The sequence below is a fragment of the Caloenas nicobarica genome, chromosome Z, assembly GCF_036013445.1.
Source record: "Caloenas nicobarica isolate bCalNic1 chromosome Z, bCalNic1.hap1, whole genome shotgun sequence".
Lineage (NCBI taxonomy): Eukaryota > Metazoa > Chordata > Aves > Columbiformes > Columbidae > Caloenas > Caloenas nicobarica.
Genome location: NC_088284.1, coordinates 109,709,343 through 109,734,565, shown reverse-complemented (window position 1 = coordinate 109,734,565; position 25,223 = coordinate 109,709,343). Strand labels below are relative to the sequence as shown.

Below are 25,223 nucleotides of genomic sequence, written 5' to 3'. Positions count from 1 at the left end.
GCCGTGATGCCACACTGGGACACGGGACCTGGCTGGAACCAGTGGTGTAATTTAATTCTCACCTCAGACATTCAGTGAATTCAGCTGAGTATCTAATCTAAAGGGAAAGGAGAGAGAGCTGGACAAGGGAGGGTGAGAAACAGCTGGGTGGCAGCCCACGGTGGGGCTTTTGGGAAGAAAAGGTGGGAAGGGGCAGCAGTCGGAGCAAGGGAGTGGCAGATGCTCTCAAATTTGAAAAAGAAAGATCTTCAATCAAAGCGAGAACTGGGAGATACACGGAAACAGGCAGATGGAGAGGGCTGCAGGGAGATGAATCAGCAATGGGAGCAAGTCTTTTCCCTCGTTCCTCTCTCATTCCTCCCTTGGTTTCCTTCCCTTCCCCAGCCAGGTGTTCCATCGGGTCTAAGCGATTTGGTCGTCCAATGAAGGACAGATGGAAAGCAAGCTCAAACATTGCTGTGAAGAGTATTTAGAACCTCACAGACATACATTTCTATTCCTTTAGGCGGAACAATCCAGAAGAGGGGTGGAAGGTTTGAGCCCTATGTACTCCCCACATCCACCACTTGGTCCAAGAAATCATTCTGGGCTCCATCCTCTAGTGGCTGGAGAAGCAGCTGGTTGCTCGCAACTGGTGAGTTCCAGCAGCGTGTCCCTGCGCTGTGCAGTGAGCACAGGGCTGAGCCTGCAGCTGTGCCATCAGTGCTGTGCAGCTGTGCCGTGGGGTGACCCTGCAGCTGTGCCATCAGTGCTGTGCAGCTGTGCCATCAGTGCTGTGCGCTGTGCCGTGGGGTGACCCTGCAGCTGTGCGATCAGTGCTGTGCAGCTGTGCCGCAGGATGAGCCTGCAGCTGTGCCATCAGTGCTGTGCAGCTGTGCCATCAGTGCTGTGCAGCTGTGCCGTGGGTTGACCCTGCAGCTGTGCCATCAGTGCTGTGCAGCTGTGCCATCAGTGCTGTGCAGCTGTGCCGTGGGTTGACCCTGCAGCTGTGCCATCAGTGCTGTGCAGCTGTGCCATCAGTGCTGTGCAGCTGTGCCATCAGTGCTGTGCGCTGTGCCGTGGGGTGACCCTGCAGCTGTGCCATCAGTGCTGTGCAGCTGTGCCATCAGTGCTGTGCAGCTGTGCCGTGGGTTGACCCTGCAGCTGTGCCATCAGTGCTGTGCAGCTGTGCCATCAGTGCTGTGCAGCTGTGCCATCAGTGCTGTGCAGCTGTGCCGCAGGGTGAGCCTGCAGCTGTGCCATCAGTGCTGTGCAGCTGTGCCATCAGTGCTGTGCAGCTGTGCCGTGGGGTGACCCTGCAGCTGTGCCATCAGTGCTGTGCAGCTGTGCCGCAGGGTGAGCCTGCAGCTGTGCCATCAGTGCTGTGCAGCTGTGCCATCAGTGCTGTGCAGCTGTGCCATCAGTGCTGTGCAGCTGTGCCGCAGGGTGAGCCTGCAGCTGTGCCATCAGTGCTGTGCAGCTGTGCCATCAGTGCTGTGCAGCTGTGCCATCAGTGCTGTGCAGCTGTGCCGTGGGGTGACCCTGCAGCTGTGCCATCAGTGCTGTGCAGCTGTGCCATCAGTGCTGTGCGCTGTGCCGCAGGGTGAGCCTGCAGCTGTGCGATCAGTGCTGTGCAGCTGTGCCATCAGTGCTGTGCAGCTGTGCCGTGGGTTGACCCTGCAGCTGTGCCATCAGTGCTGTGCAGCTGTGCCATCAGTGCTGTGCAGCTGTGCCGTGGGTTGACCCTGCAGCTGTGCCATCAGTGCTGTGCAGCTGTGCCATCAGTGCTGTGCAGCTGTGCCATCAGTGCTGTGCGCTGTGCCGTGGGGTGACCCTGCAGCTGTGCCATCAGTGCTGTGCAGCTGTGCCATCAGTGCTGTGCAGCTGTGCCGTGGGTTGACCCTGCAGCTGTGCCATCAGTGCTGTGCAGCTGTGCCATCAGTGCTGTGCAGCTGTGCCATCAGTGCTGTGCAGCTGTGCCGCAGGGTGAGCCTGCAGCTGTGCCATCAGTGCTGTGCAGCTGTGCCATCAGTGCTGTGCAGCTGTGCCGTGGGGTGACCCTGCAGCTGTGCCATCAGTGCTGTGCAGCTGTGCCGCAGGGTGAGCCTGCAGCTGTGCCATCAGTGCTGTGCAGCTGTGCCATCAGTGCTGTGCAGCTGTGCCATCAGTGCTGTGCAGCTGTGCCGCAGGGTGAGCCTGCAGCTGTGCCATCAGTGCTGTGCAGCTGTGCCATCAGTGCTGTGCAGCTGTGCCATCAGTGCTGTGCAGCTGTGCCGTGGGGTGACCCTGCAGCTGTGCCATCAGTGCTGTGCAGCTGTGCCGCAGGGTGAGCCTGCAGCTGTGCCATCAGTGCTGTGCAGCTGTGCCATCAGTGCTGTGCAGCTGTGCCGTGGGGTGACCCTGCAGCTGTGCCATCAGTGCTGTGCAGCTGTGCCGCAGGGTGAGCCTGCAGCTGTGCCATCAGTGCTGTGCAGCTGTGCCATCAGTGCTGTGCAGCTGTGCCGTGGGGTGACCCTGCAGCTGTGCCATCAGTGCTGTGCAGCTGTGCCATCAGTGCTGTGCACTGTGCCGCAGGATGAGCCTGCAGCTGTGCCATCAGTGCTGTGCAGCTGTGCCATCAGTGCCGTGCAGCTGTGCCATCAGTGCTGTGCAGCTGTGCCGCAGGGTGAGCCTGCAGCTGTGCCATCAGTGCTGTGCAGCTGTGCCATCAGTGCTGTGCGCTGTGCCGCAGGATGAGCCTGCAGCTGTGCCATCAGTGCTGTGCAGCTGTGCCATCAGTGCCGTGCAGCTGTGCCATCAGTGCTGTGCAGCTGTGCCGCAGGGTGAGCCTGCAGCTCTGCCATCAGTGCTGTGCAGCTGTGCCATCAGTGCTGTGCGCTGTGCCGCAGGATGAGCCTGCAGCTGTGCCATCAGTGCTGTGCAGCTGTGCCATCAGTGCCGTGCAGCTGTGCCATCAGTGCTGTGCAGCTGTGCCGCAGGGTGAGCCTGCAGCTCTGCCATCAGTGCTGTGCAGCTGTGCCATCAGTGCTGTGCGCTGTGCCGCAGGGTGAGCCTGCAGCTCTGCCATCTGCTTCGATCGGCCCTTTTTCATTGGCCTGATGACCCAAGGTTAGGCCAGGATCAGTACACTAAGTATTGTCAGTGAACACTGTGGCTGTAGGCAGTTTGCAGGTGATGTAAAATCCTGCGAGCAATGCAGATCTCTTAGAAAACCCAGCAGAAGGGGTGCAGGAGGACTGAAGCTCGTTCCAGACAGCCGTGCTTTGGAGCTCTGGCTCAGAAGCCTCTTACTCTCTGTTAACAGGCAGAGGGGGAATGTTAACATACTCCTGAAATATAATGATACTAAAGTGTAAGGTCAAAAGTCAAATATGTAGTCCAGTTTTTACTGGTTCTGCATTCCAGTGATCACAGCTGGTGCAGACTGAAGAGAGGCTTTCAGTGCTGAACGACTTTTCCTCTCCACCCCGTACAGAGGCCGCCGGGGCGCGCAGCCGGTTGCTGCGCTGGACACCCCCCTCCCCAGCACCGAGCCAGGGAGCCGGCCTGTTCTAAGGTGGTGAGTTCACCCGGTTAAACAGCTTTTAACATCTTAATGTGGTGTTCTGAAGAGTATACAAGGAAAAGATGAAATGAAAATGTCAGAAAAATGCCGAGTATTGAATAAAAATAGGCATGCCTTTGTCGTGCTTCCTCTCAGTGTCCGTGTGCTGGAGTCACCAAAGCACAGGCACTGCCACAGTTTCTGTGAGTTCATGATGTTTATAGAATATCCTGAGTTGGAAGGGACCCACAAGGATCATCATTTACTTCAAGGCTGCCCTGAAGAGACAGTAGCAAAACCTAGATTTATGCCCAGGAGTTATTTTGGATGCTCAGTCAAAGATGCCGAAAGGGTTCTGCCTTTCCAGAGGCAGAGCAGAAAATTTCGTTTCCTGAAGGTACCTGAGAATCACTCATCACTTCCAAATACCTTGATCAGTGCTATTTTTTTTTCTCTGTGATGCTGCTCTGCACTGGAAACTATACCCTGAGGTTTTGTATCTGTTTGCTTTTCCGTTTCTAGGTTTCCTGGCGCCCCAACACGGCTCCGGCGAACACGCAGCGCCCGGCTCGCCTGCAGCCCCTGCGCTGCGCCGCGCCAAAGCCGCCCGGCTCCAAACAGAGGGGCCACACGCTCCACCACCACCAGCTGTTTGCCACTGGGGTGAGCCCATGCTTCAGGGGCAGCTTTATGATATTACTTTAGTACTGTAGTTCCCAGAACTGTATACTGCAGGCAACCAAATGGTTATCAGCTTTTATTTAAACTCTCCTTTTTAACTTTCCCTTAATTACTAAGGCATTTGCTTGCTGGTCTAATGCCCGGTTCTTGATCACAGCCAGGAGAAAATGTTGTGACATCTCTTTTGTAGTATAAAATTTTTCTCCATGCAAAATTTTCTGCCTCTATGTAGATTTTCTGTTATGTAGAAAGGGAGGCAGCCACTCGATTAACACCAATTACTTGGGAATACTTTCACACAGTCTTACGAGTTTTCATCTTCGTCTACAGCTACAAAGTAGCAAAAACCTAATTTTTTACCATTCTTCCTACTAAGTCACGCTAATGGGTTCAGAGAACAAGAGCTTATTGGAGTAGCCAAAATGATCTTGATACGTATGCAGTTATGTTCAGGTGAGATTCGGACTTGTCTTCTGTTGTAGAAAGACATCGTGTGGTTGGTTTTGTGTTAGGAGTTGATGGGGCTGGAGGGTTTTGGGAGGGGACTGTGACCTGCCCGCCGTGACTGGCACACGCTGCGTGCAAAGCTGCCTTCGGCTCTGCTTCTGCTCTGTGCTGGGATGGTCACCACCTCCAAGAATCTGCTGGCACTATCCACGGCTATTCAAAATACCAGTGATTTAAATGGTTTCTTTAATGTTCACTACTGACAAAACAGCTAAATCAGTCAGAGGTTCTGAAGACACGATGCAGAGCTCAGATGCAGAGCATGCAATGCGTGCAGAATTTATTCTCTAGAGACGTCTTGCTTCTCAGGGCCCTGGTCCTCTGTTTGCATTTCGTCCTGGAGGACTAACCCTCCACTGCAAATGGGGAAGCAGCATTTTGAACCACATCTTGGACACATGGCGCCAAATGGCGTTAGTGTTGGAGGGTCCGGCTGCTTTGGGGTTTGCTGGCAGCGGAGGGCGCGCACTGCGCCGCGGGGACGTGCCGTGTTCCGTCTGCTTGTCATCAGCACTCTGCATGGGTCACAATGTTGTGCGTGTCTACGAGAGGGACATTTTCGAACCATCTGCCTGTTGCTTTGCAGATCAAGAAAGGGTTTTAGCACAGAAATGTTCCCATCAACAAAATTGCAAGCACGAAGCTAAGGGACTTGTAGAAGTGTGTGTGTTACTAAATGTAAAGAGCAGTCAAACCATAGTTCAATGTGCTCAGTAGCTATTTTTACATAACCTATTTAACCTGATTAAAATGCTTTTGCAGGGGGAGAGGAGTGGGTTAAGGCTTATGAATTCGGTGGAATACGTGACTGGTGTTTCTCCATATCAACTCCCCGTTGTTAACAATTACATGATCCCAGTGCCACCTCCCCCCCCGCAAAAAGGAGACAAGAGTGGAAATGCGGGGAGAACTGGGGTGCTCAGAGCGAGACAGGTGCGCCCCATCACGGCACCAAACTTGGAGCAACTGTTAGCGAAGGTAAGTTATCTCTGCCTGCCTCTGTTTGTGTAGAGCTGTGTTACCTTCCTCAGCGCTGTATTTGCCTAATGCTAAAAGATGTGTGTACCTACTTTGCATAAAAATTCACTGAATTTTGGAAAGAAAATTTATAACTAATAAAATATATAACTCCCACCCCCCTCTCTATATACTAAAACATTTTTGGGGAAAAAAGGTGTTTGAACAGAAAACCCCATAGGAACTCTCACTGACGGCTTTCAGTCGTAGTCAATCCGATGCTGCGTCTGACCGTATCTAGTCCCAGAACTTCAGAGGGGTATGTGAAATGAGTGGATCTGGTACACTGGATCTGCAGCCAGTTGTAACTCCTGTAAAGCAAATTGTAGGAACCCAGGATTGGGAGGGACGATGTGGGTCATTAAACATGGTGCCTGCAATTTGGGGCAATTCAATGCATTGGATTTTTAGTTCAAAATACTTTCCTGCCCTTCTGCATGTTACAAAACACTTTCCAATTTAAGCAGTTCAAGGCCTGTCTCGAAAGGCTGGAAGCCTCAAGTGTATGTCACACATATATGATCTTTGTGTTCACATTCTGTTGGAGTTTGAAGCTGAATACATTTTTTTGTGTATTTCCTGCCGCAGAATTCTGGAGGATTCCCTAAGTCCTCGTTACGCAGCAATGCGTTAGTTACCATGGGTTTTTTAGGAAAAAGTGTGCGTTTGTCTTACGATGATGCTGATTACAGAGATGAAATCAAAGTCTACCAGCAGCATTGTGGAGGAGAAAACCTTTGTGTCTACAAAGGCAAGCTCTTGGAAGGAGGTAAGGATAAAGAGTCAGAGTTCATATCAATTCTGGAAACAGCTTTTTTTTCTTCGCTAAAATGTTGATGTGATATCAAAATGATTTCAGCTGAGCTCAGTCAAGGTATGTACATCCAGGGATTTTTATACCATCTGCCTCCACACTAAATCTGGATCTACTGATTCATGATTGAAAAGGAGGTTACAATTACTTTTGCAAGTTATAGTAGAAAGCATTTAGGGAACTGATTTAACAAAATGCTGTAGCTTAGGTTAGTTTTGTACAGAGATGTATGGTTAATAAAGTAGTTGTAGCACTAAACTGTCCTTAAATAGGGATTATCTGTTTCTGACTTGCTGGAGTACATCAGCGTGTGTTGCTTATTATTCCAGGAGGGAAAGTACATAGTGGGAGCCCAATTCGCATCTCTTTTACGTGAGTGTGATTCAGTCACACTGGTAAAAGGTGAATTGTGCTCTGGGAGATCGGGAAGAGGAAATGGCTGGGAGATTTTCACTTATGAGGAAGAGCGATCCCACAGATTACGCCCTCATTCCAGCTCCCAGGACCCGCTGCGTTTGCTGGATGTGGGAGGTGGTGCAGAGATGCGGGCGCTGCTGCCCGTCCCTGAGGCTGAGGGTGCCCACGGATCTGCTCAGGGCGTTTGCCGCAGCCGCGTCCCGGTGCCGCAGGACGTGTCCTTGTCCTTTGTGTGCTCCTGTTCTCCCGAACCCCGTTGTCACCTCCTGGGAGCTGCTGGGGCACAGCGTGGCTTCCTCCGTGCTGGTGTGTGCCCGGTGTCTGCTGGAAGGGCGCTGTGGGTTGTAACGGGAGCACACGCCAGCCCCCGGCACGGAGCTGGTAGCAGCCTCGGTGCACTGGCTGCCGAGCAGCGCCCTTGCAGAGCGGCCTGAAACGGCTCCAGAAACAGCATCTTTCAGCCGCCCAGAGCCACTGGAGCTGCAGCTGTGCTGCTCGGGGCCGGCTGAGCCCCGCAGGCTGCGCGGGTGTCACCGCGGGAGCAGGGGCGCGCTGCTGCACCACCCTGTGCAGACGCAGCGGGAGCGCCGGCCGGCCCAGGCGTGATGCTCTGAGCGGCGAGCGGCACAGATAGCTGTTTTGGCACAGGAGCTCTGGTAGCAGTGAGCAGCCAAGCCGACGGTGTATTCACTTGTCACAGGTGTGTCCAGCTTGGAACTCCAGGGTCAGAAAGGGACAGGGCTGTTGTGTGGGGAAGGTAGAGTTTTACCAACTAATTAATACACCTGAGAACCAAAGTGCCTGAGCTCGGAGGGCTGGGTGCTTTGGTGGTGGTGCGGATAGATGCCACAATTGCAACAGGCTGGCAGGAAAGCCTGACCCTCTCTTTTGAACCCTTTCTGTGGTTGCAGAGACCTTTCAGTTCGTCTCCAGGAGGCACCACGGTTTCCCGTTCAGCCTCACCTTCTTTCTCAATGGGATGCAAGTGGACAGGCTGAGCTGCTGCTGTGAGTACAAACACCAGAAGCGCTCCAGGACGAGAGGCAGACGTGGCTACTTCAGGTTCCTCAGTGTGGAGGGAGCGTCTCCTTGCTACAGGTATGAGACAAATACACTTTGCTCACAAGGACCCAGCAGCCCAGTTTTTAGAGTTTATAACTCGTTTCCTCTTTTTCAATCTCTCTGGCACCACACAGCTCTGTAGAACCCTCTCTGTTTCTCAGCACCCCTGGAAATGCGCAGAATCGAGCTTGTCCCTCAGGGTCCCAGTGGAGGACGCCACGGGTGCCACTGCTCGCCGCTGGTGGGAGTGACGGTGACATCAATACCGAGTGCGGATGAGTTACCCAGAGTTCTCAGGGTTTTCTTTGTGAGAACAAGATAATTTATTTTTAAGCAGCTCTGCCTCTGAGGTGGGATTGTGCTGAAACAGCCCTGGCTGCAGTCAGCGTGCAATGTTAGCCGTGCCTCAGGCAACAAATTGTGCAGAAGAGTCCTGCGTTCCGGCAAAATTTGATGCTGTGAGCAACAGCTGTTGTTTTCCCAAGCAGCTTTAATTTTGATAAAATCTTCCATTTGTGTGATTGTTAAATCATGCCAGACAAGTAAACTTCTGCACATACAAATAATTTAAAAACTTTTTTGTTCTTTTTGTAAGTTTTTAAAAGACCAGCAAGCAGTTGGAAGATGAGAACCTCCATACACTCTATTTTTTAGATAAAGACCAAATTCTATGGAAAAAACATTATTGTACCATATTTTTTCTACTCCGATCTAACATTGAACATGATTTATGTAAATGTATTACTTGGTATGTTCAAAGTAGTGAAAAGCATCGGAATTCAGAATGGTTATATTGGTGGTAGAACTTAGAAAATGCCCAAATCTCAGCTTTTGTGTGATTTCTAGAAAGATATGAAGTGAATTTTCTGATTTAATATAGCCTCCAGAAATGGAGGTGACTAAAGCCCGTCTCCATGAACCAGATTCTCCCTGGAAATTACGACTATTTTCAGGTCTCCTTCAGGTCAAGTGCCATTGTCTTTGTTTCCTGGTCTGAGTGTGACACCACATCCACACGTTAAATACCCGCTCTGATTCCCAGTGAAGGTCCCAGCTGATTTTCTGGCGGATTGAGGCTTTGTTTCACACAGAGGTGATGCTGCAGGGGTTTCTGCACTGGTGCTGTTGTCCTTGCACAGAGAGATTTCTGCTGGCCTAGGTCCTGCATTTCTGCACAGCAGGAGTGCTTCAATGTCTCAAAGGTCCCTGAAAAAAATACCACAAACAAATAATTAAAAGATAGGACTCTTCAGAAATTGCCACATTTACATATTTTGCCTGCAAAACTGCAGGATTTCTAGACTGAATGTCAGTAGGATGTTCCACAGCTGGGTTGTGAGGGGAATTGCAATCAAGCCTTATGTTAAAAAAAGCAGTTTTGGTGGAGGAAAAGTTTTTAAGACATAGTTGTCTGTGAAGAAAATATGGTTTCCTGGAGAAATGGGTTTTTAGTGATTAGCTAAAGGGAAAGTTTCAGTTTCATCCTCTGCTTGCAGATTTGAATCGAAGTACAACACGCAGCACAAAGTCCTGGCCCTCCCGCGGGGTGCAGGGTGGCTCTTTGGGTCTGCAGCTCATGTCAACCCGGAGCAGGACTCGTGCTCTCCCACCCGAGCATCCTAACCCTAATGTAGAGGCTGTCACTCTATTTTGTATGAGACGAGCAGTCCCAACAAGTCATTCCAAATGCTTTGCTTTCCAACTGTTTGGGTTTCTGTTAGGTGGGAAAAGCAGACCAGAAACTGAAAATAATTCTATTTCAATCTCCCTCTTCCCCCGCAGTTATTTAGACCCAGCAGACAAATTAAAAAAAAAAAAAGTCTGCCCACAAACCCTGAGTTATCGCTTCGCTGGGTGTTACAGCAGGATCTGGATCAAGCACATCTCTGACCTGGAGCTCGTCTGCCTTTCTCCATTGTTGTATCTTCGCAGATCATGCTTGGTGTAGCTTGAAATTAGTGGACACTTACGATAATTTTGATTTTAATCTGTTTATACCTTTAAGCGCAGACAGTGTTACTCTCCTCCAAGGAGGAGCTGCACCTGTGCTTGTGCAGCACTGGAGGCTTTAGGGCACTTCTCCAGGGGAGTCACTATCAGTGAGCTCGTGGTGTGGGTGGCAATGCAGAGGCAGACAGGTACCTGGTGTTACTGCTGATAACGAGCTGCGTAGCTCGCCGTGTCTGCTGCCCTTCCGCTGTTTGCAGAAAGAAAAATGTGATACTTTCCAGTTCTCCTTGGTTTTTTATAGGTGCATTATTGCAACGAGTCTGGACAAAAAACCATCCCCTCCCAAGGGAGAGATGCAGGACCATGAGGAAATGCACGCGAGTTCCTGGGGAGATGGAGCCTGCAGTGAGCCAAGTAAAACCAGTGCTGAGCAGAATCCAGGCAAAGTTCAAGTGCTAGTCATCTTACCAGGTCATGAAGCAAGTGTGGAAACTATTGAGGATGAAATGGAGACTGGACAGGAGTACAGAAAAGAAGAAAAGAAAAAACTATCTGATTGTGAGAGTGAAGATATTCAGGAACACACTGGTAAAAATGGTACAGTATTCCAAAACACAAGCAAGGCATGAAAATTGGGAGAGGGTGATTCTGGAGAAGATTTGGGATTGTGTGCCTCCAGCTTCCCCTGGAGCATCCTCTCGTGGGACACCTTGTGTGAGAAATGTGGTGATGCCTGTGTCGGGCAGTAACATTAGCGGGGCTCCTTTCAGCCAGGCAACAGGATGAGAGGGTTTTGCAAGAGCCAAGAAAGCGAGTAAGGAAGGTCTGAGGGGCAGAAACAGGAGCCTGAGGTGGGTGGGAAAGCTGGAGGGAAGTGGGGCATGGAGGGACAATGGCGATGAAGGAGAATGGCAGCAGGTGGAGGACAAGCAGAGCAGGAGGAAATGGGGCTGGGTGTGGGGGGACAGCGGGTCCGGGGTGAGCTGCTGAGGGACACAGGACGTGGGCACGAGGTGAGCGGAGGGACCGGGTGGCCGTAGGGGCAGGAGCGGGAAGAGCCTCCTGCTGCAAGGAGCGTGGCACAGGGACAGCCTGCCAAGGGTCAGTGGGGGTGCAGAGGGGACGGAACGTGCAAGCGCACAGGACAGCAAAATGTCAGCAAGATTTGGCACGAGGTGAGTGATTTTGGTATTTCGTGCTGTCGCTGGTGGGAGTGCGATGCTTTGTTCACCCAGGGCTCTTCCCGGTCCCTTCTGCACCCGCTGCCCCGGGCACCGCTCACCTGACACCTGCCCGGACTCCAGCACCGCGCTGGCTGGGCGCTCCAGCTCCACCAGCTCGCCTCTTATCGTCTCTGCCCGACTCCACTGGGGTCTCGTCCCTTCCCTGTCCCCAACGCTCCTGTTGCGGCTGCCTGACCTTCCCCTGTGCTGGGGTCCCATCTCCCGTCTGTTGGCAGAGATTTAAAAAGAACGACCGGAGAGAGGCTGCCCTTGCTGAAAGTGTGCCCAAGGGTGTTCCTTGTGGCAGGCAAAGATAGTATTTGTGGTATAAAATGAGGTGTGGCAGCTCCACCTGCATGCTCAGAACGTGCCACCCGGCCGGTCCCCGTTGCCGTCGGGCCACAGTGGGGCAGGGACAGCAGCGCAGCCTGTGCTCTCACTCCTCCTTATAAAGCCTTTCTCAGAGTTAGTCAAATTTAGAGAGAGATTTTAATTCCTACTTTCTATTCCTATCTTTACTTTCATAATTCTGCAGTGCTAGTGCTCAGCTTCCTTGTTAGTCCCTGAGGATGTGTTTGTTATTAATTAAGCCTCTTTCCTTCCAGAGGGAGGGCACCTTTCTGACAGGTACCTGAGGAGCCTCACTTCCAACAATGCAGTTGGAATCTCAATTGAGTTTTAATACAGAAAACTAATCTCCTGCTTCCCTTAATTTTCATTGTCTGGGTAATTGTTTATTTGCCTAATTGGTTCTGCATCAGATACTTTTCATTTCTGTCCTTGGCATTCTGTCACTCGAGTCCTTCAGCAGCAGTGATGGAAAGAGAAAGAGGTGAGCAATGCGGTGAGGACGGTGGAGCCGGTGGGCAGGATGCCCGGCGTGTCGGCAGAGACAGCTCTGCTTCGGGCTTGGGTTCGGTGCCTCTGCTGTGCAGTGAGCTGGGGGCTGCTCGGAATCACTGCGTTTTAAACGGGAGTCACTCACATCACCGTGCGTGCTGGCGCCTGGGTTTCAAATACTGCAGCCGTGGCTGGAACAGGAAGGAGTCTTTGATGCATATGCATGAGACACACTTTACCTGTAGAGCTGAGCAAAGTTACCTATCAAATGTTACCACTCGTCAGGCTCGTGGCCTGGGCTGGAATCCAGACCCTGTTGATGTAAACATGGTAATTCTGTGTAAGCTTCGTTTGTGCCAGGATTGCACCTGGGACCCCGACGGGCATATCAAACAGTGTGGTAACAGAATGCTCCTCTGCAGCGCCCTTTGGCTGGAGTTAATTAATTCATTTAGTTTGTAAGCCACTTCTTTGCTAATTAGTCATGTCAATCCACATTTATCTTACTTTATGCTACAATATATTACCTTTCTCCAGCTTTCTCTATTGCTTGTATTTCTTTTTCATTGCAATGTTTTTCTCCTGTAATGGGACTGTCTTGCATTTTATTTCTGAATTTGCCCAGCTCTTCATTTTTCTAGTCCTTTCAGTGGCTAATGATTTTGTTTGCTTTGTTTTCGATGTATTAATCATACTTGATGTATCATTCAATAGCTTTATGGCATGTTTGCTACTCTGTCTATGGAGAACATGATGCTTTTTCATGATAATGTGCTCTTATGATTCCTATCTGCAGTCTTAGATTCTCTCATGGCTTTAAAAAGACTCAGCAAATGAAAAGACAAAAGGAGATTAATGAAGTTAAACTCTGTCTGCTTAAAAAGAACTTTATTAGTTGTGAATTCCATTTCCTGTCTCACACTATGATTCTTTTATTTTAGAGTATGATGAAGATTTTGAAGCAGATGAAGAAGTTAATGAAGAGGGACAGACTGGTGATCAAATTAATAGAATGTCAAAGTCATCCTCAGATGATAAAAACCATAATTTAGACTATGAAAAGGAGAGTACAAACTCATCACAGAAGGCACGACAGGCCTATGACAGTGAGAGAGATGAAAGTGATGGATATTCTGACAGTGACTCAGAGGATGACAAACCAGGTGAGTTTTCTCATAATGAGGCTTAGAGAAATTGACCTGATGCATGTTTTGCATTTTGTGCGTGTCCAGTATGTATGTCGAGTCTGCATAGGAAAAAATGTACAATTTCTACTGAATTGGTAAAAGATAGAACAGCTATTTTATCTGTTCTTGTTAATTCTGCCACTGCAATACAGCCAAACCACTGGCAGTGTAAGCGTGTGCCAGCTCACAGCAGACACTGCTGGACTGGTCAGTTGTCATTGGAGACGGAGCCGGTTGGGAAATGAGCTGTAAATCCCGGGGCAGATCCGCAGCTCGTGTCCCTGGTCACCACGTCCCGGGAGCTGCGAGCTGGCAGGACGGGCGCCTTCGTCTGACACTCGCCAGTGAACCAGCACTGGACAAGTGCTGTGTTTAACAAGTGCTCTGACCCTGAGCTGGGTCCCCTCGCCTGTCCCTGCCCGTCCCGGCCCCGTGTGCTCTGCCCGCTGCTCGGGGGTCCCGGTTCCGCTCTGCCGGGAGCCGGGAACAGGCTCAGTGAGACAGTCTGCAGGTCTTGATCCAAATGTAGGTGCAAAGTGTGCAGTGAAGTGTCCAAGACCATTGCTGTTATTACTTCAGACAGATTAAACTGTTCTGGAATAAATTTTTGTAGAATAAATAGCGGTTTCCGTCATTCGGATTTTTGGATCATCACTTTTGATGTCTAGTGTTTGAACTATTGGCCTTCGTGCAGTCCAAGCTGTGCATCTTCATCAATAATCCCACAGAAAACTTGCAGGCAATTTCTCATTTCTTAGACAAACAAGAGAATTCCATCCATGTGGTAAATAAGCCAAGAGTCAACTGCCTCTTCCTTCTGGCACAGGGTTTTATTTCTCTCTAACATTTCTCCTTTACAGCTTTGTTAGGTCCTGAGCTGACTTATGTGTCTCTTGCTTGTCATAATGTACCAGGATTTCTCCATTTATTGCTGTTTTAAAATGAATTACTTTATCTTCCTTACATTTGACAGTCCTATTGCGAAAACTTTCTCAAGTTAAATGGAAACATTGTTTTCACGTTTGTATTTCTAGGTGAATTAAACAAAGGTAATACAGCTGTTTGTGAAAAGGTTGCAGCTGCAAGAAAGATCCAGTCTTTTTATAGGAAGTATAAAATCCAACAGAAATTCAAATCAGGTTTGAAACATCCTTGCTCATAAAATCATTGCAATGATCAAAAATAATCTTAATTTTTGTTTTCTTGTGATAATCAGAAATAGCTCATGATTCATGAATAATCCATAGACTTAATCATTCTTTTCTGCTTGCTAGTGTATGGCATTATGAATTTTTTGTGCCTTTGGTCAGCTGCTTTCAGGCTGTGTCAGGGTGCACTGGTGTGTGGGGACAGAGCGGTGACCCGGGCCAGAGGGTGACCCGGGCCAGAGCGGTGACCCGGAACAGAGGGTGACCCGGGCCAGAGCGGTGACCCGGGCCAGAGCAGTGACCCGGGCCAGACGGTGACCCGAGACAGATGGTGGACCCGGACCAGAGGGTGACCCGGGAAGAAGGGTGACCCGGGACAGAGGGTGACCTGGGCCAGAGCAGTGACCCAGGACAGAGCGAGACCTGGGCCAGCAGGTGACCTGGGACGAAGGGTGACCCGGGACAGAGTAGTGACCCGGGCTAGAGGGTGACCCGGGACAGAACGGCGACCCGGGACAGAGGGCGACCCGGGCCAGAGGGTGACCTGGGACAGAGGGTGACCCGGGACAGAGGGTGACCCGGGACAGAGGGTGACCCGGGCCAGAGCGGTGACCCGGGACAGAGGGTGACCCGGGCCAGAGCGGTGACCCGGACCAGAGGGTGACCCGGGCCAGAGCGGTGACCCGGGCCAGAGCGGTGACCCGGGCCAGACAGTGACCCGGGCCAGAGCGGTGACCCAGGCCAGAGCAGTGACCCGGGCCAGAGGGCGACCTGGGCCAGAGGGTGACCCGGGCCAGAGGGTGACCCGGGCCAGAGCGGTGACCCGGGCCAGAGGGTGACCCGGGCCAGAGGGTGACCCGGGCCAGAGCGGTGACCCGGGCCAGAGGGTGACCCGGGCCAGAGGGCGACCCGGGCCAGAGGGCGACCTGGGCCTCTGGTGCTGCCTGGGCCGGGGCCTGCGCTGAGGGCCGCCCGTACTCGCTTTGTGCTGGGCCGTAGTACTGCTGCATGCACCAAACTCACTGATTCAACATACATTTGTCTGTGATGTTTTTACTTTGTGCATTTTTGTAGTGTATGAAGTTCCTTTCGGGACAGCTTGTCCCCAGCTCGCGGTGGCGTGTTGGTCCCTGGCAGCACAGGTTTCCTTTCTGTCAGGCTCCCACCCCCAAACCGAACCTGTGACCACCTGGAGATGACCCACAACACACCTTTCTGAGCAATTTAACTTTAGCTGTTGCTAGCTTCAACTTTCAGCTCCTTGGGACCTGAAATTCCATGTGCTCAGTACATTTACTGTGCTTTGAACTCATCTGCTAAGCCTTGGAGCTGTAATTTTTTTTAAGAACTCATTTTCAGTAAGCATGTGTGTTAGTGTTGGTAGATCAAGATTTTGGATAGCAAGCTTTTGGGTGTAGACACTATGTTTTTGTGTTTCAGTGATCAGTACGCTAATCCACTTGTAACCTATGAGTGCTGCTGTACTAGAAATAACATGCTAATAGTAGTGGGACCTGGATTTTTCTGAGCACATGCTGTGGGCAGGTTTTGTCTCGTCTTAGTTCAGTGTATCATTGCACTTGTTCGGGAGTGTCTGGATTCATTAGGCCCCTCCGATCAGTTCAGCCAGCAGACGGAGTTTTCAAATAACATCCAGGTAACTGCGGTGCCAGAGGTGTTACTTTTGCATACAATATTGTGAATCAGACATAAATAAAGAGCATAATAATAAGCATAAATAAGAGAGACCTTGGCATTCAAATCCTTGTGGACCACAAGCCTTGAATAAATTGGAAATAATCACTGGCAATTCCCATAGTACAATATGCAAACTGCATATTCGAGTTGTTCTATCTCTGAACTTGCTTGTTCATGTATTTTATTATTTGAGGGTTTTTTTTTAAAGCAGTCCTGAAAAGTTTCTGTAATACATTGCATACGAAAAGGATAAATAAAAAATTGCAACAAGGCTTCCTCAGATCCACGGGGGAGGAAGAGGCGTAGAGGCTGCTGGAAGATTGTGTCTGCAGGAGGAAATAACGTGGCCCAGTTTGGCTCCTGCGGCTCTGAGAATAACTGTGGGCCCAAATTATACCTCTGGCCTTTCGCCAGCGGTGGATGCACAGGAAGAATATATGAAAAGGGCAAGAATTCTGTGCCGCTTCCCCACTGTGTCTTCCCACCCTTGTAATTACCTGGTGTCAAGTGTGATCCCTTTTACTTGTTAGTCTTTACTGGATTTTTCTTACTTGGGTTTGACTAATCTCTTCTGAACACACGTGAACCTTGGACACCAGCAATGCTGTGTAGCAGTGACCTCTCCTGTTCAGCTAAAGGTGTTCAGCTAAATGTTATATGATTATTTTTTTTCTCAAGTTTTCCATTTATGAGTTTCATATGATGGTTCCTGTATGTTTTTTAGAGGAGAAAGTGAACTTCATCTCCAGTTCAACTTGAATTGTTTCCACATGATCTTGGAGATTTTTATCGTATTCACTGAGATAACAGGAATGCACTAGGGGACTGTTGCTGTAGTTGAAATCTTTTATCAAGTGGAGCTCAAGAAACTATTCTAAAACCCGTCCGAGTCATATTTAGAGGTGCTTTTGAAGGTGTATTTCTGTGTGATTGATGGACCTAATCTCCTTCATTTGCATTATCAGAAAAAAATGTTAAATGGCTTTGATTTTAGCACTTTGATACTGTTGCGTGATGTTCTATTGAACTTATTGGAATTTTGTCACAATATCCTCAGATGGTGTAATTCAGAGACTGATATCAGATGAGCATATCTGCCTTTGTGCATAGCAAAGGAACTAGTGGCCAATGAATGCAGATGTTTTAGTGGCGGGTACTAAAACAAAATTCTGTTTACTCTTTCTAGGTAGGAGGCTTGCACACTCTCTCTCATCCGTCAGTACTCAGTATAGCAGTGACAATGACTCTCATGCCGAAACGATGAAAGACGATGTTAAGGACTCCGAGGAGTATGACATCAAAAGGGCATCTGATAACATAGCACATGTACAACATGGAAATGAGAGCGGGGAGAATAAACTGCTCAGAATGGAAGAAAATCAGGAAACTTTTGCACTGGAAAAGGAGGGAATAGATGAAGAAGAAAAGGCAAACCCAGAAGATCTAACAGCAAGAGAAGATACTGGAATTTTTCATGATGATATAATGGCAATACAGCATCAGAGTCCTGAAGCGAATGAGGAACTCGGACCAGCTGGGTCAGTGGAAAGTCACACAGAGGAAGATGGGGCAAAGAATGGCAATACCAGGAGGGACGATGGGGAGGAACGTCTCGTAGTGCCTTTGGAAAGCAGTGTGCTGGAAGCAGAGGACAGCAGGGAGGAGTCTGCTGGGGGTGCCGGAGCGATCGGTGAGTCCAGACCTCTGCGCAGCTGCGGGTGACCGGGGACGTCAGGCTGCGGCGTTTGCCTGTGTACTGAGTCCTGGCGCAGCTGGGGAATGCAGCTGTGGGGCTGTTGGCAGGCTGCTGGAGTGCTCTGTGCTGCTGGGACCTAAACCACCACCCAGATGGAGCCTTGGTTGCTGTTTCTTTTCTAGTGTCTCCAGTGTAAGGCGTTGGGTTTCACATATCATGCAATGATTGTAAAGTCCAAACATGATTTGTTACCTACAGGAGAATCTGTATGCCAGGTTGGGGGTCTCTGTTTATAATGTTGAGATACTAGATTCAAAAAGAACACAAAAAGTTACTGTGCAAATCAAGGTGCAGCAGATGAAGATCAAAACTGTGCCAGTTGATCCATAGCTGTGTTGCTTCACTCTGTCATGGATTCGTTGTCAAGGAGCAAATCAGTTGGGTGTGTGACACCTTATTTTTACTGTTGATAAAAGGGGCATTTCACAGTTTCAAACTTACCTTTGTGGAGAGTAGTAAGATGTTGGGCACAGGAGCTGCTCCCACTACTCCAGTGCTCTGAAAGGTTGAGGCTAAAAGCCTCCAGAGACACCCGGACGACTGAAAGTCCTTTACTGCGACTGCAGAATTTATGAAAATACAGTTCTCAGCCCGTTCTGGGGCCTCCCTCATTCTTCCCCATGTACTTCTCTCCATTCTCATCATTACCCAGCCTGCGTTTAGGTGAGACTGACCTGGCCCTGCTTGGGTTTTGCCCCAGTGAGACCCACCATGCTCCTAACCGGGGCTGTCATTAAGAGTGCAGACAGATCAGAGAAAACTGTCTGTGCTGGAGAAAGCAGAAGGTGCAAAATGCTCTGCTGTGTTGTTCAGGCTGAGTCTGGGCAGGTCGCAGCCGGCGGTGTGACAGGGTCTGTCACACGTGTGGGGACACCTGGGCTGGGCTCCTGCTGCGTGTTCCCTGGTCCTGCGGTGCTGTGTGACAAGGAGATGTTGCTGATCCCATCGTGAGCAGTATTTGTCATCCTGTCCGATGTCACACAGGCAGTAAAGTGCAGAGAGCGGGACCTGCCAGCTGGGCAGGCCAGGCCCTGAGTCAGGTCCAGGTAAAACAGACCCACCACACCTGGCACAGACTCGGTGTTTCAGTGCGTCCAGGTGCTGCCTGCACCTCCGCATAAGGCAGCCACGGGGTGTCCTGGAGCAGAAAGTGTCGTGTCTGCAGAGCTGAGACATCAGAGTGATTCCAGCAGTTGTGCACTGTTGCGCACAGACCTTTGCCAGGGTCTCGGGTCCCAGCAGGAACCTGATAAATCCTCTCCTGGGACCTTCCCTGCTGGTGAAGATTTACATGGCTGCAGTCAGGTCTGCCCTAACATTTCAAATTTTAAACCAGGTTGAGGTAGCTGAATGACTTCTACTCCCCTTTTGCTTCTTAATGGTTTCTCTTTTTTGCTTCCTTTTTTGTAACCTCTTGATAGTTTTTGAAGATTGCAAACCAGTCCAGGAGGAAAGAGAAAAGGCAATTGGAAATGATCATCATGTGAATTCCAACCCTGAACTCTGTGATTCTGGTGCAGATGAGGAAGAAGAGAATGTGACAAGTACAGAGCATGATGCCAGTGAAGGTGAGGTTGGCTGTCTGTCAGGGACACAGATTAAATCTTATTCATCTGAAGTCTTTTTACAGAAGTGTTTGCCCTTTCGCTTTCCCTTATGGGCTATCAAACCCTCCTTGTGCTCTTCTCCTTCCTAACTTGTGTAAAATTGGGTGATGAGTAGATGGCTTCTGTAGCCATGTATAATTAATGCTTTTTTGGCAGTTATAATGGTCCCAGGTAAAGAATCCAGGCCATGAAAAACTGACTGAGAGTCAAGAAAATAGCTGTGGGCAGCAGGAATGCAGCGAATGTCCCTTTGCTCCCAGGCAGCGTGGGGGCTCCTTGGAAATGCGTTTCCAGGACAAGCAGGACAGAATGAGAGATGGAGCCGAGCTGCAGACTGACCTCAGGGTGCACCCTGTTTGTCTCCCAAACTCAGCTCTCTCTTAGCAGTTGCCATAAATGGCAGTGAGGAAATTTCAGCTTCATCTTGGTTTCCTCAAAGAATGTTTCATTTTGTTTCATTCCTGTTAGAAATTTTTTAAATGATTATGTTTACTGATTTTGATAGTGGGCCTGAGCTCCCCCAGATTCAGGAGGTAGGATTTTCGGTGTGAGTGCTGTAAAAATGTGATAGTGATTGATAACTGATTAATGTATATATGTATAAAAGAAGAAAAATTTTAAAATATAAGAGACAGAAAGCTAGTAGTAAACATCAGCAGCAAACCTGGTGCGAGATGCATGTTGGATGAAGGCATGATTTCTTGTATCGCAAAACATAGAGCTTTTAAAGTGTGGTATAAGGCGATGTGTGATCTGATGGGACAAAACAACCTGCTGTGCCCTCTCCTCTGTTCCCCACCCCTGGCTGTCCCTCTGGACACCCTGCTCAGCCTGTCCTTTCCTCTGTACTTTGCTGCCTCCCGGTTCAGCAGAGCCGCCCTGCGCACGGGCCAGCTCTGACGGGCAGAGCGGCCGCAGGAGCAGCGGGAGGTGCTGGCACACCAGCACAGGGGACAGGCTGGACAGAGTGTCCTCCAGGCCTGTGGTCACCTGGAGCCTTCTCTGGCTGCACAGGCGGTTGCCCCAGCAGGCAGCAAAGAGCAGCAACTGTGGGCTGCAGGAAGGTGAAGTGAGTCACAAACAGTGGGAGATGTTTGGGGCAAGACAGCCTTTGGCCAGTTTGAGAAAGGGCAGCTTGGGAGAGGCGTTGCTCCTTTCAGTGGCACAAAATGACTCATTTTCTAGAGGGCAGGAACCTGCCATGTTTGTACCAAACACAGGTGCAGCAGCACAAACTACCAGGGGTGTCTGCCCAGGGCAGGTCCTGAGCACCAAATTCAATGAAGCCATTACCGTCACATTCCCAGGGGACAGGAATCGACCTGGTATTATTCCCCAGGAGTAATTTCAGAGTCCATGGGAAGCAATTACTCATTTTACGTGAACAGCTGAGTATTCTTCTTCCTGTGTGTGCATATTTGACATGAGCAATTTACCACCTGTTTCTGAGTTTTTGGATGTTACTGTCAAGCTTATAGCTGTTTCATACACACACCTGAGCTCCCTGCTAGGCAGGTGAGGGAAGGAAGGAGAGCATGCAGAACTGTCAGACTGGAAACCTGGTCATGCATCAACATTTTTGCTTAAATGAGTTGTGCCAGATGCCAGAATGGCACAGGTGCATGATGAGAAGCAGCACAGCACATCTTCTTCTCGTCACCATGCTGATGTTCCTTCATTGCTTGGGAGAGATAGTGTCTTTAATAACAACCCTGTAAAACAGCCTTAACACTAACACTCTTCTCAATAAAACTAATGTTTTGATTATTTCTTAATAGCACCAGATGGAGCTTTCTTGGCAGAAGGAACAAGAACACTTGGCGAGCAGAAGGAAGCAGAACAAGTGGTACAAGAAGGGCAGGTGGCAGGGGACAGACAAGCACTTGAGAAGGACGATGTCGTTGCTGAGGGAGGAGATGCTGGTGCTGAAGAGGCAGAAGAACTGGCCCAGGCGGGAGATGTGCTGCCCAAGGGAGACACAGCGGCTGTGCTGCAGGCAGAGGGTCAGCTCGCGGTGCAGGAACCTGCACCCCAGGAGAGCCCCGTGGCAGATCCCCCGGGACAGGGCACAGGGAAGGGAATGGACTCTGGCACAGAGGCAGCAGCTGGGGAGCAGGACGTTCTGATGGAGGGGACGGAGAGCGAGGTGGCACTGGGGGAGCAGGCGCCTGGGGGACAGGAGCCGGCAGCGGCGGGCAGGGAGGCGGACAGAGCAGCATCCGAGGGCGAGGAGGAGGATGGAGAGGTCTCTGGGGGAGAGGAGGCTGCGGAGGAGGATGAGGCAGAGGCAGGAGCTGAGACAGAGGAGGCTGTGGGACTGACAAGGTCTCCTGTGAAGGAGGAGCTGGGTGAGATGGTGTCCGAGGAAGAGGAGGCCATGGAGGAAGGAGGTTTCGCAGAGAAGGGTATTGTGGCAGGTGCTGTGTCTGAGGGAGAGGAGGTGGTGGAGGATGCTGACATGGTGGAGGATGCTGACATGGCAGAGGAAAGGATTGCCAGGGTAGTTGGCCCTGAAGAGGAACAGGCTGTAGAGGAAGCCATTTCGGAAGAGGAGGAGGCTGTAAAGGAAGCCGTTTTGGAAGGAGAAGAGGCTGTAGAAGGTGTTTCAGAAGGAGAGGAGGATGTGGAGAAGCCTGTGGCTCTCCAGGAAACATTAGAGGATACGAACATTTGCAGAGGAGAAGCAACGCCTGGAGAAGACTTCATAAAGCCACATGAGTTTTCCCAGCTGGAAGCAGCAGGGGAAGAGTGGTTGGAGATGGGAGAAGCTGCCGCAGGAGCACCTGAGACCGGCCGGGAGTCGGGGGCAGACGCGAGCTCTGTCCTGAGAGCGGGGGACGCGGAGGGGGTGGCTGTGCAGCCTGGCAAGGGTCCCCTCTTGCAAATAGCACCTGGGTTAGAGGCACCGGTGGATGCTGGAGGGGATCCCAGAAGTGAAGGGTCATCTCAGCTGGAGGAGAACGCAACAGTGGAGGAGGAGGAGAAGGGCTCAGCAGAAGCACTGTCGAGTGGAAACCCAATTCCAGGCAGCACAGCACGGAGTGCAGCGGAAGATAAACCTGACGGAGGGGCCATGGGAGAATCTGCGGAGACAGCCGGAGCAGAGGTGGGAGCTGCCAGGGAGGTACCGGGGCGAGCAGCAGGGCCAGGAGAGCTGGCAGGGCAGGAGGTGGCGGCGGCTGGGGACAGCAGGGTGGGTGACGGGGTGGTGGCACAGGAGGGAGTGACAGGGGCAGCGTGGGGGGGACAGAGTGGGACAGGGGCAGCAGCAGCAGAGGGGGTGTCAGCTGAGGGCCGGGGGGCAGCTGGGGACTTGGGCAGGGACAGGGAACGGGTGAGTGATGGAGCTGCGGCTGTCGAGCAAGGGGTGAACCAGGAGGGAAGGGAGCTGGCACCAGCGGGGGCAGAGGGTCAGGCTGAGACAGACACAGCACATCTCATGTCGCCACAGCATGGAGAGATGTTCCCTGGGGAGCAGCCGATGGCAGAAACCTCCCCGAGCAGCCCAGCACAAGGGGCCGGGGGAGCGGAGCTGGGGGGCACAGGGTCTGCAGGAGGCCAGGGGCCGTGCCCGGGCACCCGCCTGCGGCCGGCAGCTCCCAGGACAGGGGCGAACAAGGACAGGGCGCAGGAGGGGACAGAGCCAGCAGGGGTGAAAGCAGAGGGGGAGCAGCCAGGCCTCCGTGGAAACATGCAGGAGACAGCGGCAGCGAGTGTGTGGGACGGCGCCCGGGACACGAGTGGGGACAGCGAGCAGAGCCAGGACGGGCCCGTCGCAGGGAGCCCGGGTGCCCCGGCAGCCGCAGACAAGAGGAGCCGCGGTCCCGGTGAGGTGAGTCCTGCCGGGGTCAGCTCCTGCTGCCAGTGCTGGCACTGGTGGCGCTGGGTGACACTGGGCAGCGCCCGCGGGCTCTGACGCTGCAGGTCAGCGGCAGCACTCGGCTGTTCTGGGTACCCCAGCATCTGTCTGTGGGAAATCTGGTATAGAAGTAGCTCAAAGTTTAGCACATTTTCTGTAAAGCTAATGTTTTTCTCGTTGTTTTGTAGGATGTTATAAACCCAGAGGCAGCTGTCGAGCCCTCGGTACAGCCCCAGGATGGGGAAGACTCTCTGCTCTAAGCTTTTTCTGCAGCTCCTTCAGTGTTGTGCCCTGCAACATTTACATGAATCTCTGTCGATTTGTGCCGGTTGGGATGTCACTCTTGTTTTTTCACTCCACAAGTACCATCTGTCACTTTTTACTAGAGCAGCTTCTCAGTGTGCAGCAGACAACCGAAATAAACCTGTATCTGCCAGCCCCGGAAACAGCACTCCTTCGTAATTATGAAGACAATAATCACAAGGATTGTTCCACAGCGGTTGTGTTTGTTTTTTCCAAAACACAGAGAAATATTGGACTGGCTGAACCTCCCCTCCAGGGTTCTGGGGGCTGGTGGGTGGGAGGGCTGGGGGCAGGCGTGCTGTGCGCGATTCTGTCGGACAAGCAGTGTCTGCACAGCGCAGTGTTTGCCTGTCCGTGTCTGCACCGGCTGTGTTCTGCGTGCTTTGCCTTTGGAGCCGCAGGCTCCCGGCGGTGGGTCGGGCTGTGTCTGTGTCGCTGCGTGGGGCTGGGAGTCTGAGCAGAGCCCCTGGGGTGCTCGGCGGGGACGGGGCGGCAGGATCAGGGGGTGGTGCCCTCATGGGGGTTTTAGCTTGAGGGGGCTGCCTGCACCCCCGTTAGGGAGCAGCCCCCGGTGTGTGGGGGCTGCTCTGCGTGGGGAGCCGGGCTCGTTGCTGGTCACACTGCAGGGCCCTCTTGGGACTTTGAATTGTTCTGATTCAACAATTTTCAACAACATTTCAAACTCGTATTTATAAATGAATACAGCCTGGCCTTTTGCTTTGCTGGTGTCAGCCAGGAGTGACCCCCTGGCCCAAGGTGTCGGGATGTCGCGTGAAGCTGTTCCAGCGCAGCTTGGCCGGTTCTCCGCTGCCGGGGTTCCCCTCGCCCCGGGAGCCCGCGCCCCGCCGTGCCCGGGCAGGTTGCGCAGCGGCCCGGCCGGCATCGCTCGGGCTGCAGGCGCTCGGCCCCGCACGGGGGGTAACTGTGGTTTCAAATCGGGAAATGGACCAAAATGAGCAGGATTTTGAGTGGATTGTTACTGTGAGTCACTTAAGATCAACATACATGGGCTAGGAAATTTAAATATGATCAAGTCTGTTCTCTCCTGTACTGAAGATGGTTGCATTTGTGTATTCAGTCTGGACACCAGGTAGTGCTTTGAAAGTGAAAAGTAGGCAAAAAAGACAAATAATAGCTTTACGGTCCTTCGCGGTTTAAATGAAAGCATTGCATCAAATGGTCCTGAGCACTGCGGTTGAGCTGTTCATTCTGTGGAAGGTATGCAGTATTTGCTTACAAAGCACATATTGGACTTTTGACCATTCTACAATGGTCTTTACCTTTTAACTGGAGAAAGTCCATAAAATCAGGAGTGGTTTATTCACTGGACCAGGATATTTTCAATGTTGTTCAATATCAAAAAAGTGCAGTAAACAGATGATCTGTGTTTACATGGTCCGCAGCTGAATACACCCGGTGTGTGAAGTGTTCAGAATTTCAGTGCATGCCGATGACCTCCAGAGGTTTGGGTTTTCTGTGCACATGTGCACACCTGCACATTTACTTGGATCTAGAAAAAAACCTGTAGCAGTCTGTGAAGTTCCTTGAGTTTTTTTGCAAATTATTTCATTTAAAAAATACCTGCCAGTCAAGTAGGGCTTGGTCTTCAGTATTAACCTCTGCTTTCTAAC

General features: G+C 51.2%; 1 protein-coding gene across 1 annotated transcript in view; it reads left to right on the top strand.

Annotated features, from left to right (window-relative positions):
- Positions 1–23,707, top strand: part of ERICH3 (glutamate rich 3) — a 29,056-nt gene extending 5,349 nt beyond the window's left edge. The window contains exons 5-17 of the mRNA XM_065657148.1: positions 506–634; positions 3,455–3,538; positions 4,046–4,186; positions 5,474–5,689; positions 6,317–6,497; positions 7,871–8,057; positions 10,273–10,568; positions 12,976–13,197; positions 14,256–14,360; positions 17,254–17,757; positions 19,245–19,391; positions 21,209–23,262; positions 23,478–23,707. Of these exons, the coding sequence (XP_065513220.1) occupies positions 506–634; positions 3,455–3,538; positions 4,046–4,186; positions 5,474–5,689; positions 6,317–6,497; positions 7,871–8,057; positions 10,273–10,568; positions 12,976–13,197; positions 14,256–14,360; positions 17,254–17,757; positions 19,245–19,391; positions 21,209–23,262; positions 23,478–23,549 (4,338 nt within the window). The 3' untranslated portion in view covers positions 23,550–23,707. The remainder of the gene's footprint in view (positions 1–505; positions 635–3,454; positions 3,539–4,045; positions 4,187–5,473; positions 5,690–6,316; positions 6,498–7,870; positions 8,058–10,272; positions 10,569–12,975; positions 13,198–14,255; positions 14,361–17,253; positions 17,758–19,244; positions 19,392–21,208; positions 23,263–23,477) is intronic.
- The last annotated feature ends 1,516 nt before the right edge of the window (positions 23,708–25,223 follow it).